The following is a 17,863-nucleotide window of genomic DNA, read 5'->3' on the forward strand; positions in this document are numbered from 1 at the left end:
AAGGCAGTGGCTGGGATTTTGAATATAACCACTCTGTGGCTGGATCTGCACTGCCCTATACCCCTGATCCCAGATGATCTGCTTTGGACTGGATTACATGAATCTAAACTGCCAGGTAATCTGGGATAAGCAGATCATCTGGGATCAGATCCTGGGATATAGGGCAGTGTAGATCCAGCCTGTATTGCAACCAGGGCCGGCCCAACACGGAGGCCACGTGAGGCTGCCGCCTCGGGCGCAGTCCCGGGGGGGCGCCGTCAGGCGCCCTGGCCCCGCCTCCCACGCTGCGTGAGAGGCGGGGTCAGAGTGAGCTGCACGGGAGGCTCCCGCGCAGCTCAGCCTCGCCGGCCTGGCCTTTTCCAGGGAGCCAGACTGCAGCAAAGGTCCTTGCAGGCCGCGATCGCGGCCTGAAAGGACCTTTGCTGCAGTCTGGCCCCCTGGAAAAGGCCAGAGCACGCTGGAAGGGAGGCAAGGCCCCGTCTGGGCAGAGCCTCGCCTCCCGGCCTGCGCGCCCTGGCCCCGCCTCTCACATTGCGTGAGAGGCGGGGCCAGGATGAGCTGCGAGGGAGGCGTGGCCAGGGTTGGCCCCGCCTTCCTCGCAGCTCAGCCTCGCCGGCTTGGCCTTTTCCAGGGGGCCAGACTGCAGCAAAGGCCCTTGCAGGCCGCAATCGCGGCCTGCAAGGACCTTTGCTGCAGTCTGGCCCCCTGGAAAAGGCCAGAGTGCGCTGGAAGGGAGGCAAGGCCCCGTCTGGGCGGAGCCTCGCCTCCCGGCCTGAGCGCCCTGGCCCTGCCTCTCACGCTGCATGAGAGGCGGGGCCGGGATGAGCTGCGTGGGGGGCGGGGCCAGGGTTGGCCTCGCCTCCCGCGCAGCTCAGCTTGCCAGCCTGGCCTTTTCCAGGGGGCCAGACTGCAGCAAAGGTCCTTGCAGGCCGCGATCGTGGCCTGCAAGGACCTTTGCTGCAGTCTGGCCCCCTGGAAAAGGCCAGACTGGCAAGCTGAGCTGCGCGGGAGGCGGGGCCAACCCTGGCCCCGCCCCCCACGCCCTGGCCCCACCTCTCACGCAGCGTGAGAGGCGGGGCCAGGGCGCGGGAGGCGGGGCCCGCCGGCGGGGCGCGGGAGGCGGGGGGGCGCAATTTCTCCTCCCCGCTTTATATAAAAAAATATGTCCGGCCGGCCCTGATTGCAACCATTTATTGCAAGTCTTGCTTATGTTATCTCAATTGCTATCTCAGTTATGATCCTAATGGAATCAAAATGGCACCATATGTACATAGGAGTGAAGTATTAGTAGAATCAGAGGAACTCCAAAGATTATAGGAAGGCAAACGATGTGAAGAGGTAAGAGGGTAAAGGAGGTCAGTATGGTATAGGGTTCTGGGTGTTAGACTATGACTATAGGAGAACTAAGTTCAAAATCCCTGCCCAGTTATGTAAACTCAGTACTTTCTGAGCCTCAGAGAACGGCAATGGCAACTCTCTATAAACCACTCAATTAAAAGACATAACAACAACACTCCGAAACATCTATTTGGAGGTTGACTATTGACTCCTCAGTGCATGTAGGGGATGGTAAATGATAAGGAAAGGATGGAATGGTTGCAACCTTGAACAATAGCACTCCATGCTGCCCCATTTTGCTGCATCTGTGCAGTCTAATTAGCATCAAACTCATTTTCATCAAGGGCCATATCTGCTTCATGGTTGCCTTCAAAGGGTAGTTGAATCCATGGGCAGAGAATCTATGGATAGAGAGGGCCAATTATAATTTTTTTACATAGTGGTTGGTACTCTTTAGTTTACAGTGTTCCCTCACTTATCGCAGGGTTACATTCCAGAACCACCCACAAAAAGCACTTGTAGCTTTGAGATTGGTTTTTTTTACACCAGCCATTCTGTCCATAGGTCTTGCATCTAAATTCCAACCTCAGTATCCTGACTAAATAGAACAAACTACAGCATTCCAGAGATTAGTGTGTCACAAGTCCCATCAGCTTTACTCATGATGTCTAAGGATGAGGAATACAGGAGTTGTAGTCCAGCATCTGGAGGGTCACCTAAGATGACATGAAGGGCCAAATTCAACTCGCGGGCCTTGTGTTTGACACACGAGAGTTAGCATGAAGGAGATTTCATGCAGCTCTCAAGAAATATGAACTTTCTTGTTAGAATGGTGCATTTCACATCTTACTGTTTCTTCAAAGCCAAACATAAGGTGAAATGTATACATTCTTATGTGGAGGCTCTCAGCTCCCCCCCCCCCCCAAATTAGGCAAACAGTGAAAAAAAAATGATAAATACACTCCAATTTTTAATACAGTTCCAGATATTTACAATATATCCCAGAGTTTGGCAGTGTATGTTTCAGGTTGTTAGCAGCATAGGTTGAGCATATATTTAACAGTTACACCTAACTGATACTTTGGCATCCATCACTGTGTAGTCTTACACATCTACTCAACAAATAGACCATAAATATTTATAAAACATTCCTGTTTAACAGAAACTGGTGACAAAAATAACTTCCCATTGAACTTTAGTACTAGAAGGCAAAGCTTTCTTTAGCAGTAACATTGCAGCTAGCGGAAAACTTGTACAGTTTTATACATTTCGCCATTGTTACATAACTTGTGTCACTAAAGTGCATGTCATTTGAATCAAACAAACATATCATACACATATGAATGTTTGTTCAAATTAAAAATAAGCCAGTATAACTTAAAACATACACTATACACAGAAAATGCTCTGATGGTAGTGAATGAAAGAAAATAATCAGATGTCTCTATAATAACCCGCACTTTCCTTTAACAGTTATACACAAAAGCACCAAAACAATTGGTACAATACAGAATACTTAGAATTATTCATATTGAATCCAGAATACACATTTCACATTATTATACAGCTACATTAAATTATATTTATCCCTCCTGGAAAAAAGGAAGAATATTTTGCAAATAACTTGTATATGGTCAAGTTATTTACAATGCTGTTAAATTGTTAAATGTTACACGCTGTGGAGAAAATTTTCCTTTCTCATGATACCAGCTCTTACTGAAAACACTTATGACTTCATTGGAAGCTATGATAAATGTACAAAAACTCTCATAAAATCCACTGTGCTGTCTCTTAACTGTGCAGCATTACATTTCACAATTATTACCATATTAAGCTATATGTGTATATGATGTGATATAAATATGGATCCTATACCCAGACTTGCATGTTTTTGCATTCTAAATCATCATAAGTATGTTTATAAACTAAATCCATTTTTAAATTACAGACCAGGAAAACATGACTATTTAAACTTACAGTATCACCTACAGAACTATGAAGATCCATGTGCTTTTGGAACTTTAGGTCTTTATAGTTTTATAGCTATAATGTTGCTGCTTCAATTTTGCTGGATGTTGTATTAAATCAGGGGCAGGTGTATCACTAGACAAATTGAGGTGACAAGTTCAGAGATGCTGGGGGCACTGGTCACACTCACTAAACTGTTTCTCATGAATTTTCTGCTTTCTGCTGGAGAGCTGCACAATTCCCAATCCAGAGCCCATCTGCACAGCATGAGCCACTTTTTAAATTTACTTCAGCAGAGACAAAAAATCCGTATAAAAATAACTTTTCATACAAATAGCTGACCATTCTATTGAAATGACTGGAAACACCCTTGCTTGTGTGGAGGTCTGTGTGTCCACAAGATCCCCTGCCCCTGGGAATCAGGGCACTGGAACAGAAATTTTACACCTCTAAAACATCTAAACATGGGGCTTTTAATGCTGTTTTATGAGTGTCAGTTTTTTTCCCCACATAGAGCAGAATCTGGTCAAATATTGATGTAAAGAAGTGGGGAAAAGCTGAATTTCCCACTTCCTCCCCTGTATGGGCACACCCTAAAGCTCTTTCATGGGACCCTGCTGAATATAACAGATAATGGATGGTTCCTGAAATCCAGATACGGGTAACTTACATAGATAGGAGCTTTGCTCATGGAAGGTGTTTTGTAATTGGGAAGAGATTTTTAATTTGGAATGTAGCTTTTGTGGAGGCTCACAGAGTAGGTAAGGTAAGGAAAAAAGGGAAAATTTTCTTCCACCCATCTCCTGTCTTGTTTTTCTCTAAATCTAAACCCTGGTAGTTATTTCCATAGGGTTGGTCCCTGAATGCCCTACTAAGCTAAGTGGGGCCTAGTCAGGGCCATATTAACTTTTCAGGGGTTTCAGTGGGTCTGCTCTATGTATGATTAAGTTTTCTTTCAAGCCATAACAGCTTGTGGATTCTGCCTTTTCTGAATCTGTTACTGCTTCCATCTTGTCAGGTCATCAAGACAGTGAAGTGAGTGCTACAAGCGTATATGCCTAAAATAGTTATTACATAAAATTCAGTTTCTTCCAGTCCAGTCAGAAGGGGCATGTCCTCAGTAACATTAAATGGCTACCTGATGGATTGACCTACTTGTGCTGTGGGTTTAGGCATTCAAGTATTATCACCAAAAAAACCCAAAGGGAAGAGAGGTAGATGACCTTACTGCCTGTTTTTAAACATCAAACTCCTTCAGAACCACTTAAATATGAACAAACAACACTTAAAAGAACATTAACTATTGCCCTTCTTTGCTTGTGAAGTGAATTTCTTTAATAAAATAATTGATTTCCTCATTTACTAAAGACACCACACAGTCGTTCTTTGACATTTCTCATCTCCACAGAGAAAGAACTATCTGCGATGAGTGTACAGATTCACAACTAACTCCAAGGACAAGTTTATCCATTGAGAAATGATCTCAACTATTTATCACTGACCATTGATACTTCCCTTCTCTTTGCTTCCATCCAGTTAGAAGACAAATTTGTAGGGGAAGGTATGCAAGCCTCACTCTGTTTGGGATCTATAAGTAAACTGAAAAAGATCTTAGCAAAAAAAATATTATGGGAAGGCATTATGTTGCTTCCCGAGTAGGTGAACTTGATGAGTGCATGGGTGTAGTCCACCAACCACTACAAAGGTCTTTTTTCTTGCCACTTTATCTGGCAGAACTGTAAAAGGAAACTTTCTATGATGTCAACATTAACAATATTCTATGAGTAATCACAATTATAGAAAAGTTCATTGTTGCGTCTGCTTTCTTTTTATACTTCTTAGTATATATTTACTATCACACAAATTGTGCTTCTTTTATCTGCAGACATTCAAAGCAACGACTTTATAAAGAAAGACTTGTAGCCAATTGAATTTACAGTGCTTGGCCAAGGTCAATTATTTTTCAAACGTTTTAATTTAAATTAAGGCAGCTTTGTATTTCCCTGCCAATATAATTTTTCTTCCATTTTCTTTTTCTTCCACTGACAGAACAGCAACAACTTAAAGGTTTTTCTGAATGTTTTGTTACAGAGAGCATAGCAGATTGGATTGACTGTACTATTCACGTAGCATAACCAATATCCAAGATGCCACAATGTTGGAGGAATACAATCTGAGCAGAATGTGGAGACCAAAACCATTATGTTATAAGGGGTCCAAGTGAGTATGAAAGCTAAAAGAATGGCACTCAAAGTCTGGGCTGCTTTACGTTCCTTGATAAGTACCATTCTTTTCCTTTTAGTCATTTGACTATTTATATTTGGGTCTGTGTTTTTGACAGAAGTGTCCTTGGATAAAGTGGCAGAACAAGGTGTGATTTTCACTTTCCGGCAGCCATTGTTAGCTTCTGGAGCACCATCAGCTTTCACCACTAAGCGAAACTTATAGGCTATACATTTATTACTTTTTTCAACATTGCCTTTGGTTGGTGTAAGAAAGTATTTCTGGGTCTCATATTCATTTTCCCTTTGATGGTCTTTGATAAAGGCTTCCCTTTTCTCTTCTTTGTGCTCATCGTCATTCCCTTTTACTGGAGTGTTACAAGCAACTTGAAAGACGGGATCAGAACCATGTTTCTCCTCCTCCTCTGACGAAGCATAACTACTGCAGGTGGTTAGCTGATCTACCTTTGACCAATCGTGACAAGTATTTTGAATCTGAGATTTTGCTGTTGCAGATATACTTCGGCTGGATGATGACCACGAAGCCTGGCATCTCTCCCTTTTGACCAATTTTTGTTGCTTGCAACTAAAGCAGGACTTCAGCAGAGTTTTCTGAGGTTTTATGGTTTCGAACTCCACCACAGAACTGGAGCCTTGTAGTTCAGCCAGGTCCTTGGTGCGTTTTTCAGTCTCCTTATAAATGCGGCAATATAAAATAGTCATCACTGAAACAGGGATATAGAAAGCAGCAATTGCAGTCCCAAAGGTGACAATGGGTTCATACAAAAACTGTATCTGGCATTCGCCAGGTGGGACAGTTCTCTCCCCTACAAAATACTGCCAGCATAAGATTACTGGTGCCCAAAGAATAAAAGAAATAAGCCAAGCTAGGCCAATCATAATACCAGCCCTTCTGGGTGTGCGTTTAGCCCTATAGGTCAATGGCCGTGTGATTGAAAAATATCGGTCAAAGCTGATAACTAGCAGATTCATTACTGAGGCATTGCTAGCTACATAGTCTAGGGCTAGCCACAAGTCACATGCCAAGCTTCCAAGGGACCAGTGCCCTATTAATATGTAAGATGTATAAAGATTCATAGAAAAGATTCCAATGATAAGATCTGCACAAGCAAGACTGAGCAAATAGTAATTGTTTACTGTCTTGAGTTGGCTGTTGACCTTGAAGGATATCATCACAAGCACATTCCCCACTATGGTTATTAAGCTTAATATGGCTGTTACAGTAGCAATTGTAATTACTTCCCAAAGGTTGTGGCCTTCAATAAGTTTTTGGTTAGCTGCTGTACCATTGACAATGGTTGAGTTGCTATGAAACTTTTCTTCCATTCTTTTTTCTTTCTTTTCGGATTAATACCAGCCTCTTTTAAGTTGCACTTGTGTCTTCATCTGTGCTTTGAAGAGACCTTTTTAATGACAAAGAAAGAGAGAATAAAGCTCATAAAACAATAATAGAATCCTGCCAAATCAATTTAGCATATAACAATTGTTAGACCATTGTATGGCTTTAATTATTAATCACACTGAATTTCAAAGAAATTGAAATATCTTTTAAAATTATTCAATTTAGAGATAAAAATAGGCATGGTTATATCTTTAATCCAATAGGTTTTTGTTGCTGTAAGGATATGTGGGCTTTTGACATTACAGAATTAATCATCAGGCAAAAGTCTGATTTAAGGTGAACAATTACTTTATATTGTTTTTTTCAAATTAACATGGCAACATATCTATATTAAATACACGCATAAGCACCAAACTACATGTGACAGCAAATATATAATTATGATTGTGTCATTTAGGAATATGCCATTGAGTAATGTGTTGTTGAATAAAGTATCATTTAGTGTCATCAGTCTTGAAAGTTAATAGCAAGGTTTGGGATAGAATTCACCAGAAGCAGAACAAGCTTTAACCCTTCCTTTCATTTTCTTGGTATGATCTTGATGAATATGCCTCTCCCCTTGGGGCTGTTTGCCTTAGGAGAAAAGCCTTCCATTGTTGGCAATGGAGCGAATAGATTTGCAAGGGTCAATTTTCATGCATTATTGCACTGTTGTGGCTAAGAAAATGGTGCTTTCTCCTCTTCAATGAGTGTGCTATATGACAACATCAATACCACCTGCCTGATATTATTTGTAATAACGCCATTACTTTCACAGCTAGTGTGGCTGGCTTTACATGAGAATGCAATCCCGTGGTTCCAAGATAGTGCCTTAGAGGCCATAGACAGGAAGGAATGAAAATCCCCTAACTAGGGATGCATTTACAAACTGCAGAAATAATGCAATTTGACACCACTTTAATTGCAATGGCTCAATTCTAGGAAATTGTGGGAGTTTTATAAAGTCTTTAGCCTTCTCTGTCAAAGAGTGCTGGTGCCTCACCAAACTACAAATCCCATGAATCCCTAGCATTGAGTCATGACATTTAAAGTAACATCAAATGTGGGAAATGATTTGGGTTTTTTTGACTTAAGAAGGGTTTTCTAGAGAATGAACATTTACCAAATATACCAAAAAAAAAACCCAAAACAAACCAACAACCTAGACTTACCACATTTAACAAAAAAGTGTAATACTGGTATAATATTTTTAGCCTTTTCTGCCAAAGAATGCTGATTTCTCACCAAAGTACAACTCCCATGATTCCATTGCATTGAGCCATGGCAGATAAAGTGGTGCCAAACTGCATTAATTCTACAGTGCAGATGCACCTTTAATGCGTTGGTCCTCAGGTACCAAGGTACTCATGGATTTGCACTTTCCCTTGCTGATTTTGTATCTATAGTGGTGGTGGTGCCTGCAGTTATGGAGGGCTCCGAGGGTGCATCTACATTGTAGAATTAACGTAGTTTGACACAACTTTAATTGCCATGGGTCAATTCTATGGAATCATGGGAGTTGCAGTTTTACAATACATTTAGCTTTCTTTGCCAAATAGTGCTGTTGTCTTACCAAACTACAAACCCCAGGATTCCATAGCAATGAGTCATGGCAGTTGAAGTGATGTTGTAGCGGAAACCAGATTTCCCCTCTTCCCGGCTTCTCGTGTGTCTGTGCGGACGCAGTGGAAGTAGGAGACAGACAACTGGAGGTTTTTTCTTTTTCCCAAAGAAAGCAGTTTACTAAAAGTTTCCTGCAGCTGCAGAGGTTCATCCCACGCACAACTAGATGCTCAAAAGGGGAGAACCCCGCAGACAGGGTCGAGTGTCTATTTATACAAGGCAGTGGGTTCAGTTTTACGACCGCCCACATATCAAACCATTGGTGCATATTTGTGGTGCAGTATTACATTTCATTACTTTCGTTTCTCTCAAAACACATGATTTCAGGGAAACCATGTGATAACCCATCGGCTGTGTTCCTGGCCTGCTCGTACCTCCTTATATGGCCATTTCCTCCTACCCCTTCATTCCTGCCTTATTCCCCCATTTTTTTTTTTGCGAAGCGTGTATACAAAAGCTGAAGCAAACTAAATGAGCAGACTTATGGGTCCCTCCAATCCCTTCTAGCTTGCAGCCAAGCTATCTTTTCAGTGGAAAATGAGCGCAGAATAGCATTTGTACATAGTTTCATCACCAGAGGTAAACAACACATGAGGATTAAAAATATTAATCAGGTTTTAGAAAAGACATAGTCCACAGCAGAATTCTGATCTAGCCCAGTCATTTGGCTTCTTCCGATGATGGATTTGTTGCTATGGCCAGAGGTGGCCATTCACATACATGTCCAACTTTCAGGTCTTTTCAGTCTTTGGCATAAAGTCAAACTGGGGGTGTGTTTCCTCTTCCTTGATCAAAGGAATAATGTTCAGTTAATTTGAAGAAAGTCTCTTTGTCCAATCAAGTCTCTAGTCTCTAAGAATTGTCTCTGTGTAAAGAAAAATCTGTAAAGAAAATCTCCATCTCTCACAGGGCTTTAGCTGTCATACCCAGTATGTGTGGCGTGGGGTAGACTTAAACTCCTACGGGTTTTGGATTCCAAAACAGGCCTTCCAGTAATAATGCCTTATGGATCTCCATTTTGGAAAACAGGCCTCTCAGTAACAATGCCTTATGGATCTCCAATTTAGGAACAGGAGTCCAAAAAAAAAAAGCTGAAAAAGAAAGCAGGAAGACAGTGAGAGAGAATGGGGGAGGGGGAACGGATTACCCATCTGTCGATCATCCTGTTCGGCATCACTTTTGTCTCAGCCAATCTTGTTGAAATCCCTTGTCTCTCCACGGGTGGGGCAGGTAGGCCACTATTCAGCTCCCAAACGACCCCTCCATGGCCTCTTAAGAAATGATTCCTCCATGGGCCTTCTTCCGCGATCTGCAGTAATCCTTTTTACTCTGGTCCTGCTGCAATGGTTAACTTATTTTATTCTTTGTCACATTGCCTCCGTGCTATATCCTCCTTTTGGCTTAAAAAGCAAGGTTGTTAGATGGCATATAAAAAGTCCCTCATTGTCTCTCAAATCCGGCAAAAATCCGAATTATTTGCAATGTCCCGTTACAAAAGGTCCTAACCAGGAGAGTTGGGTCAAAATAGAAAATTGTATGTTGTTGAGTTGGTCAGCCCTTACAGCCTCCAGCCTGATGCCACACTCCATCACAGCCTTAGCACTCAGCAACACCTATAGGCCCTCCCAGGCCTCTCAATAAACATGTCTCATAGACTTCTGGGTTTTTATCCCATACAGGAGTTCAGGACCTGTAGCAAAAAAAAACAATGAGAGGGAAAAGAAGGGGAGGGAAATACTCATCCTTCCAGGCTGTATGGCTCTTGAAGCACTCTCTCTAGTCGTTTCGCTCACATCCACGGCAGGCCTCCTCAGAGGTTGTGCCTTTGACAACTCACTCATCTGTCTTGAAATCCAACAAAATCTTTCTTCTCCGCATCTTTTTCTTTTCCTTTCCGCAAACGATTTAACAATCGTGTATCCACTTGCTGCAATGCAATCTTCCACTCCAGTCCTGCTGCAGTGTTAAACTTACTCAATTCCCCTTTTACACCGACTCGTTGAACAGATCAAAATTTGTTAGTAACACACGTTGGAAAGCCTCCTGCCGCTTCTCAAATCTGGCAAAATCCAGGCTGGGGGCGATGGAAAAATGCCCCTATTTGCATGATCTAATGTCCCATTTTACAAAAGTCCTAGTCCTCCCTTTCCGTAACCTTTAGAAAGAGTTGGGCCAAAATCACAAAGTCCAGAATCCAAATCTCACAAAATTATTATGAAGCAACATGAGACGTAGCCAATTATATCATGTCTTTGGTTCTCAAAAGGATAACTTTTTATCACTTGGGCACTAGCTCCCTTTTTGAATAAAATGTCAATCAAAAATTTAAAAATCAATGTCAGTTCTTAATCCTTCTGTGTCAGGAATATGGGGTCAATTTTTTTCAAAAACAATTTATTTATTTTTTCTTGCACTGCCAACTTGTGACAGTTTTCCATACAAAGTCTCTACAACCAATAACTCCTCTCCTTGTATTCCAAAGTGCTGCAAAAAAAAAAAGAACCTCCAACATTTCCCTATAACCTGTAAGGGGTTTAAAGTCTGTAGCACCATGTTCTCTAAAAACACTGAAGCATTGTTCTTTCAAAACAAGGATTTTTTTTTTTTCAAGCCTAAGACCATTTTTTTTTCCAAAAAAAAATATCTACAGCTTCCGAATTGCTTCTGAACAAATCTACTAACATTGTTTATAACTCTTTATGCATTTTGAATTCAACACATACATCTCATTCACACAAAGTCCACAGGAATTCTGATTAGTGGTTAGTTGTTTAGATAAAGTCACACACTCTCTCTCAGCTCATGAAAACATTCTCACCCAGTTGTCCCAAAATAAGTCCAAAGCAAGGATTTAAGATCCAGGTGAAAGACAGAACCCCAAAATATTATATATATATATATATACACACATTTACATCATCATTTTCTTTCTTTCTTTTTTTTTTTCATATTAAATTCACATTACATTTCACAGCGGCTTTCATTGACCTTGGCTGTCCACTGGAATTCCATTATCTTCCTCTGGGCATTTCGCCTGAGTTTAACCAGAATAACAGGGAGTTTTTACCTTGAACTGTCAAGATTTTCCCACTATCTTTTTGGCATGAGGCCCAGGTGCAAAAGAAAACTTTTTAAGAAAACAGCCTTTGTTCCTCAGAAATAACAAGGAAAAAAAAAAACTTTCTGAGCCTCAACACCACTTTAACTCCCTCCCTTTTTCTCGCCTCTCTGCAGCTTGTCAGCAAAAGCAAACTAACACAGACAGAACCTCTTCGAATCAGATTTTTTCAACCGTAATAAAACATTTCTAGATATTTGTGCTCAACATTTTTTGTGTAAATCTATAGACTCATTTTTCATTTTCACTTCAATATTACCACGAAACATGCAGAACTTGAAACTCATTATTTCCCACACATGACAAAGAAATCAAACAGTTTTTTTTTTCCTTTCCCCGGGAGTTGCGACTCCTCATGAGCCCTGCACGACTTGGTCTTGGGGCACCCTCACAAGTCTTGTTCTCTGGGGAATTCCTTCTACGGCTCTACTTGCAACTGAGCCGAAATTGTCTAACATACACTGTAATGGGGTGGTGGATTTGAACCCACTGCCTCCCATCCTGCCTAATAGAGGGGACTGCCTTGGACTGGGCACCTGGACACTCAACGGTGTGTGTCAGGAATCACAAGACAGAAACCCTTTTATACCTCCCTGGGAACCTTTGTGTGTCCCCTCCCGGCGCTGTTCCCTTAGTGTCTCATTTTAACCACTATACTTGCCAGATTGCTGTAGACGTCGGACCAACCTTCGCCCCTGGACTTTTCCCTGGATCCTTTTCCCTGCCTGGTTTCTTTGGAACCTCGCTGTCGTTGCGGCTCCCACCGTCGGCCGGCGTTGGCATCAGAGGCAAGTACCGCAGCCGGTCTTACAATATTCAGGGGCCCCTTCTCGTCTCACGGTAGTTGCCTCTGGCCCCCACCGCCGAGTTGGGACCTTCCCGCCAACGGGATCCGTCTCCGATCTCCTGGCCCGTCTTATTGTGGAATCACGTCGGGGTCACCAGAAAATGTAGCGGAAACCAGATTTCCCCTCTTCCCGGCTTCTCGTGTGTCTGTGCGGACGCAGTGGAAGTAGGAGACAGACAACTGGAGGTTTTTTCTTTTTCCCAAAGAAAGCAGTTTACTAAAAGTTTCCTGCAGCTGCAGAGGTTCATCCCACGCACAACTAGATGCTCAAAAGGGGAGAACCCCGCAGACAGGGTCGAGTGTCTATTTATACAAGGCAGTGGGTTCAGTTTTACGACCGCCCACATATCAAACCATTGGTGCATATTTGTGGTGCAGTATTACATTTCATTACTTTCGTTTCTCTCAAAACACATGATTTCAGGGAAACCATGTGATAACCCATCGGCTGTGTTCCTGGCCTGCTCGTACCTCCTTATATGGCCATTTCCTCCTACCCCTTCATTCCTGCCTTAATGTCAAACTGCATTGATTCTGCAATGTAAATGCACTACTTGTGTTCAAAAACACAGTTGCTACCATATTCAAGTCCTTTCCTGAAACTAAAAAGGGATGCAAAATGTGGTGAGGATGTATCCCATGCCCCCTAGGTCACCGCTTCTTAAACTGTGGGTCCCGACCCCAAATGGAGTCCCCTTAACTTAATGTTGGGGTCCTGAAAAGCTTGGCAACAATAAATGCCACCATGTACACACATCTGTTAGCAGCAACATGTACCCTTTACAGTGGATTCTGCAGAAGATGATTCAGCTGTACTTCGTAATAAGGAAAATCATCCTGTTTATCAAAACAATTCCTTTTTTAAATTGTCAAAATGTTGAGTCACAGTGTGTGTGGGGGGGGGGGATGTAAAACCCTTTATTTATTTATTTATTTATTTATTTATTTACTTACTTACTTACTTACTTACAGTAGTTATATTCCGCCCTTCTCACCCTGAAGGGGACTCAGGGTGGAGCACATTACACATATAAGGCAAACATTCAGTGCCTTAACATAGAACAAAGACAAAGACAAACACAGGCTCCGAGCTGTCCTCGAACTCATGACCTCTTGATCAGAGTGATTTGTTGCAGCTGGCTGCAGCTGGCTGCTCACCAGCCTGCGCCACAGCCCGGGCCTATATGGCACATATGTTAAACTCAAGGCCCATAGCCCAAATCTCACCTTCCATGCCAACTTAGGTGACCCTCCAGATGCTGGAATTTAACTCCTGTACTCCTCATCATTAGATATCATAACTGGAGCTGATGGGAGTTGTAGTCCAGCATCTGGAGGGTCACCTTAGTTGAATGGAGGGTGAGATTCGGGCTATGGGCCTTGAGTTTGACATATGTGCCATATGGGGTTTTACATCCCCCCTTCTAGATGTTACTGTATCACAACTCCTGTACTTCTCATCATTAGATATCATAACTGGAGCTGATGGGAGTTGTGATACAGTAACATCTGGAAGTTTGCAGTTTGTTTTGTTTAGTTAAGATACTTTAGTCAAGATACATGCCTTAGTTACATCCCGTGTAGATTACTGTAACGTATTCTACATGGGGCTGCCTCCGAAGAGTGCTTGGAAACTTCAGCTGGTCCAAAAAGCTGCAGCCAGGTTGCTCACTGAGGCTGGCTACAGGGAATGGACAAACCTGCGGGTTGCAGCAGCTCCACTGGCTGCCAGTCTGTTTCCGGGCACAATCAAAGTGCTGGTTATGACCTTTAAAGGCCTAGATAGTTCATGTCCAGGCTGTTTGGCTGACCGCATCCCCTTGTACGAACCTGCCTGGACCCCGAGATCTTCAGGAGAGGCCCTTCTCTCAGTCCCACTTCCACCTCAAGAGAGCGAGACTTCTCGGTGGCTGCCCCTCGACTCTGGAACTCCTTTCTTCCCAGGGAAACCAGAATGGCCCCCTCCCTGCTGGCCTTCCTGCAGCAGGCTAAAACCTTTTTATCCAGGCAGGCTTTTGAAGATGAAGGCGTTTAAGATCAATTCAGGGCGTGCTGTAGTTCTTAACTTTGAATTTGTTTGAATACCTTTTTAACTGGGAATTTTTAAAATACTGTTTATATTTAATCCTGTTTTAATGTTCATATATTAGTATATTTTAAAGTTGTTATACTGATGCTTTTATGTAAAGCTGTTTTGAGTCCCCTTCGGGGGAGATAAAACAGGGTATAAAAAGGTAAAGGGTAAAGGTTTCCCCTGGGACTTTCCGACTCTGGGGGTTGGTGCTCATCTCCATTTCTAAGCCGAAGAGCCGGCGTTGTCCGTAGACACCTCCAAGGTCATGTGGCCGGCATGACTGCATGGAGCGCCATTACCTTCCCGCCAGAGCAGTACCTATTGTTCTACTCACATTGGCATGTTTTCGAATTGCTAGGTTGGCAGGAGCTGGGGCTAACAGCGGGCGTTCATTCCGCTCCCAGGATTTGAACCTGGGACCTTTCAGTCTGCAAGTTCAGCAGCTCAGTGCTTTAACACACTTCACCACCGGGGCGCCCCAAAACAGGGTATAAATAAATATAATAATCATACTTGTTGGATATACTGACTTTAAAATGTTCTTTAACCTTTCCCTAACCTCAGAGCCTCAAGTGCTGTTGAGTTGCAACTCTCATTATCCCCAGCCTACACAGCAGATAATCAAAAGTGATGGGAGTTGTCATTAAATAACATGTGGGGAAAATGAAAGAGCAGTGACCACAATGTTTAAAAAAATACAGTTGGCTCTCAGTATTCATGGATTCCTGGGTCCTTTGAAGGCAACAATAAGGCTGATAGCATAGGGAAGGGTCAACACCCCTGGAGTGTTTGTTTTGCACATTATGCCCCTGGTCAGAAGATTTATCCTCACTTTCCGTCCCTGTGAAAATTGGATTTTGAAAAATGTGGCTTATTGTGGAAACGAGGATTGGTGATAAAGCTTCAGTGGAGACCCCTTTTCCCCATGAGAATTCTTCCAGGAGTGAATTTCCCTTCTGAGGGGTAGATTTCTCACACTTCCCGTTGCCTCACCCCCTTCTTAACTATGAGTTCTTTGTAAGTCAGATGTTTGTAACTCAGAGACTGCCTGGATTCGTGTCCCTCAGGTCCTTTCTACATAGCCATATAATATCAGGTCCTTTCTACATAGCCAGAATATCATAGAATCATAGAGTTGGAAGACACCTCGTGGGCCATCTAGTCCAACCCCCTGCCAAGCAGGAAAATCACATTCAAAGCACCCCTAACAGATGTCCATCCAGCCTCTGTTTAAAAGCCTCCAAAGAAGGCGCCTCAAAAACACACCGGGGCAGAGAGTTCCACTGCTGAACAGCTCTCACAGTGAAGAAGTTCTTCCTAATGTTCAGGTGGAATCTCCTTTCCTGTAATTTGAAGCCATTGTTCCACGTCCTAGTCTCTAGCGCAGCAGAAAACAAGTTTGCTCTCTCCTCCCTATTCTAGCTTGTCAACATCTCCGTTCAACTGCGGTGCCCAGAATTGGACACAGTCTGATTCCAGATGTGGTCTGACCAAGGCAGAATAGAGGGGTAGCATGACCTCCCTGGATCTAGACACTATACTCCTATCTATTCTTTCCAAAATCCCGTTGGCTTTTTACGCCGCCACATGACATGGTTGACTCATGCGTAATTTGTTGTCCACAGTATTTCAGGGGTGGTCTGTTCACAATATCTGCTTTGAACTGGGCTATTTGAGGATCCTTTTACACAGCTGTATAAAATCCACATTGTACTGGGTTATAGGAGCCTCCGGTGGCACAGCGGGTTAAACCTCTGAGCTACTGAACTTGCTGACTGAAAGGCTGGCGGTTCGAATCTGGGGAGTGGGGTGAGCTCCCACTGTTAGCCCCAGCTTCTGCCAACCTGGCAGTTCGAAAACTTGCAAATTAAAGTAGATCAATAGGTACCGCTGTGGTGGGAAGGGCCAAAACTAACAAAATGCATTTCAATAAGGACGTATGTAATATACTACACTTAGGCAGAAAAAGGACTGAGCTGCGGAAGTTGCTGACCAAAACGTTGGCGGTTCAAATCCACGGAGCAGGGTGAGCTCCCATTGTTGGCCCCAGCTTCTGCCAAACTAGCCGTTCGAAAACATGCAAATTAAAGTAGATCAATAGGTACTGCTGCGGTGGGATGGTAACGGCGTTCCATGTAGTCATGCCGGTCACATGACATTGGAGGTGTCTATGGACAACGCTGGCTTTTCGGCTTAGAAATGGAGATGAGCACCAACCCCCAGAGTCGGACACGGTTAGATTTAATGTTAGGGGAAAACCTTTACCTTTACCTTTTATTTGTCAGAGTAATTTGCAGCACAGCAGTAGTTGGAGTCAGTGGAACGCAGAACAAAGTGACATCCAGAGACTTTGGTAAAACTATATACAAGTTTTACTGACTTCAGTAATAATCAAGACAAACAGACTTGTAGACAATAGACACAGGACTCTCTAGGCAGACAGAACAGAACTGAACTGATGCAATCAGTAATGCATACACACTTGTGTCTGGACACTCCCCAGTTCCAGCCACACATCAAGGTCATCACAGCTTCTCAGTAATTAACTCTTTACAGACTATAGTACACTCTGGATGATGCAATCAGTATGCAATACAAACCAAGACACAAATTGCATTTAAACACTATCTATACACAAATCCCACATTAACATTATTGGGTTATATGCCAGTGTGGAGCCAGATAACCCAGTTCAAAGCAGATATTGTGTATTATTTGACTCGATATGCTGGGTTGTATGGCTGTCTGGAAAGGCCCTGAGTCCACACTGTGATATAATCCAGTTCAGTATGGATTGTATACAGCTGTGTGGAAGAGGCCTCAGGCTTGCATGCATGTATTTTATTCCACCCTTGGGAGTCGAGCATTGCCTCAACAGCGCCCCCGTGAGGCGATTTTGGCGGGCTCCGTTCTTTCCCCGCGAGGAGGCGGGGCCGAGCTGGGCTCCTCGAAGGGAAACGTGGCGGCCTCCATGCAGCCCTCGCGGGGGAACAGGCCTCAGAGGGGAGGCGGGCGGCAACAGCGGAGGGGGCCGGCGGAAGGCCCCGAAGACAGCCAGCCCCGAGGCGGAGAAAGAGGAGCGAGCCGGGGAAGAGGCAGAGGAGGAGGCGGACGGGGCAGGCGAGGCGCCCGAGGAAGGAGAGGAGCCTCCGAGGCCGCCTTTCCCTCCTCCTCTTCTCCTCAGAGTAATGAGTCGGTAAGAAAGAAAGAAAACATTCAGCCCCACCTCACCAAAAACCAATGCTTTTAGACTAGGCATGGGCAAACTTGG

General features: G+C 43.5%; 2 protein-coding genes across 7 annotated transcripts in view; one reads left to right on the forward strand and one right to left on the reverse strand.

The window, feature by feature from the left end:
• Positions 1 to 2,288: 2,288 nt before the first annotated feature.
• Positions 2,289 to 17,863, reverse strand: part of chrm5 (cholinergic receptor muscarinic 5) — a 74,057-nt gene continuing 58,482 nt past the window's right edge. For all 5 annotated transcript variants that reach the window (XM_062967370.1, XM_008103297.3, XM_003214487.4 and 2 more), the window contains one exon: positions 2,289 to 6,952. In XM_062967370.1, coding sequence (XP_062823440.1) covers positions 5,289 to 6,875 — 1,587 coding nt within the window. In that variant the 5' untranslated portion in view covers positions 6,876 to 6,952 and the 3' untranslated portion in view covers positions 2,289 to 5,288. The remainder of the gene's footprint in view (positions 6,953 to 17,863) is intronic.
• The window catches only part of aven (apoptosis and caspase activation inhibitor), a 137,722-nt gene continuing 137,270 nt past the window's right edge, over positions 17,412 to 17,863 (forward strand). For both annotated transcript variants that reach the window (XM_003214498.3, XM_062967360.1), the window contains exon 1: positions 17,412 to 17,788. In XM_003214498.3, coding sequence (XP_003214546.1) covers positions 17,423 to 17,788 — 366 coding nt within the window. In that variant the 5' untranslated portion in view covers positions 17,412 to 17,422. The remainder of the gene's footprint in view (positions 17,789 to 17,863) is intronic.

Source organism: Anolis carolinensis, chromosome 1, assembly GCF_035594765.1.
Source record: "Anolis carolinensis isolate JA03-04 chromosome 1, rAnoCar3.1.pri, whole genome shotgun sequence".
Taxonomy (NCBI): Eukaryota; Metazoa; Chordata; class Lepidosauria; order Squamata; family Dactyloidae; genus Anolis; species Anolis carolinensis.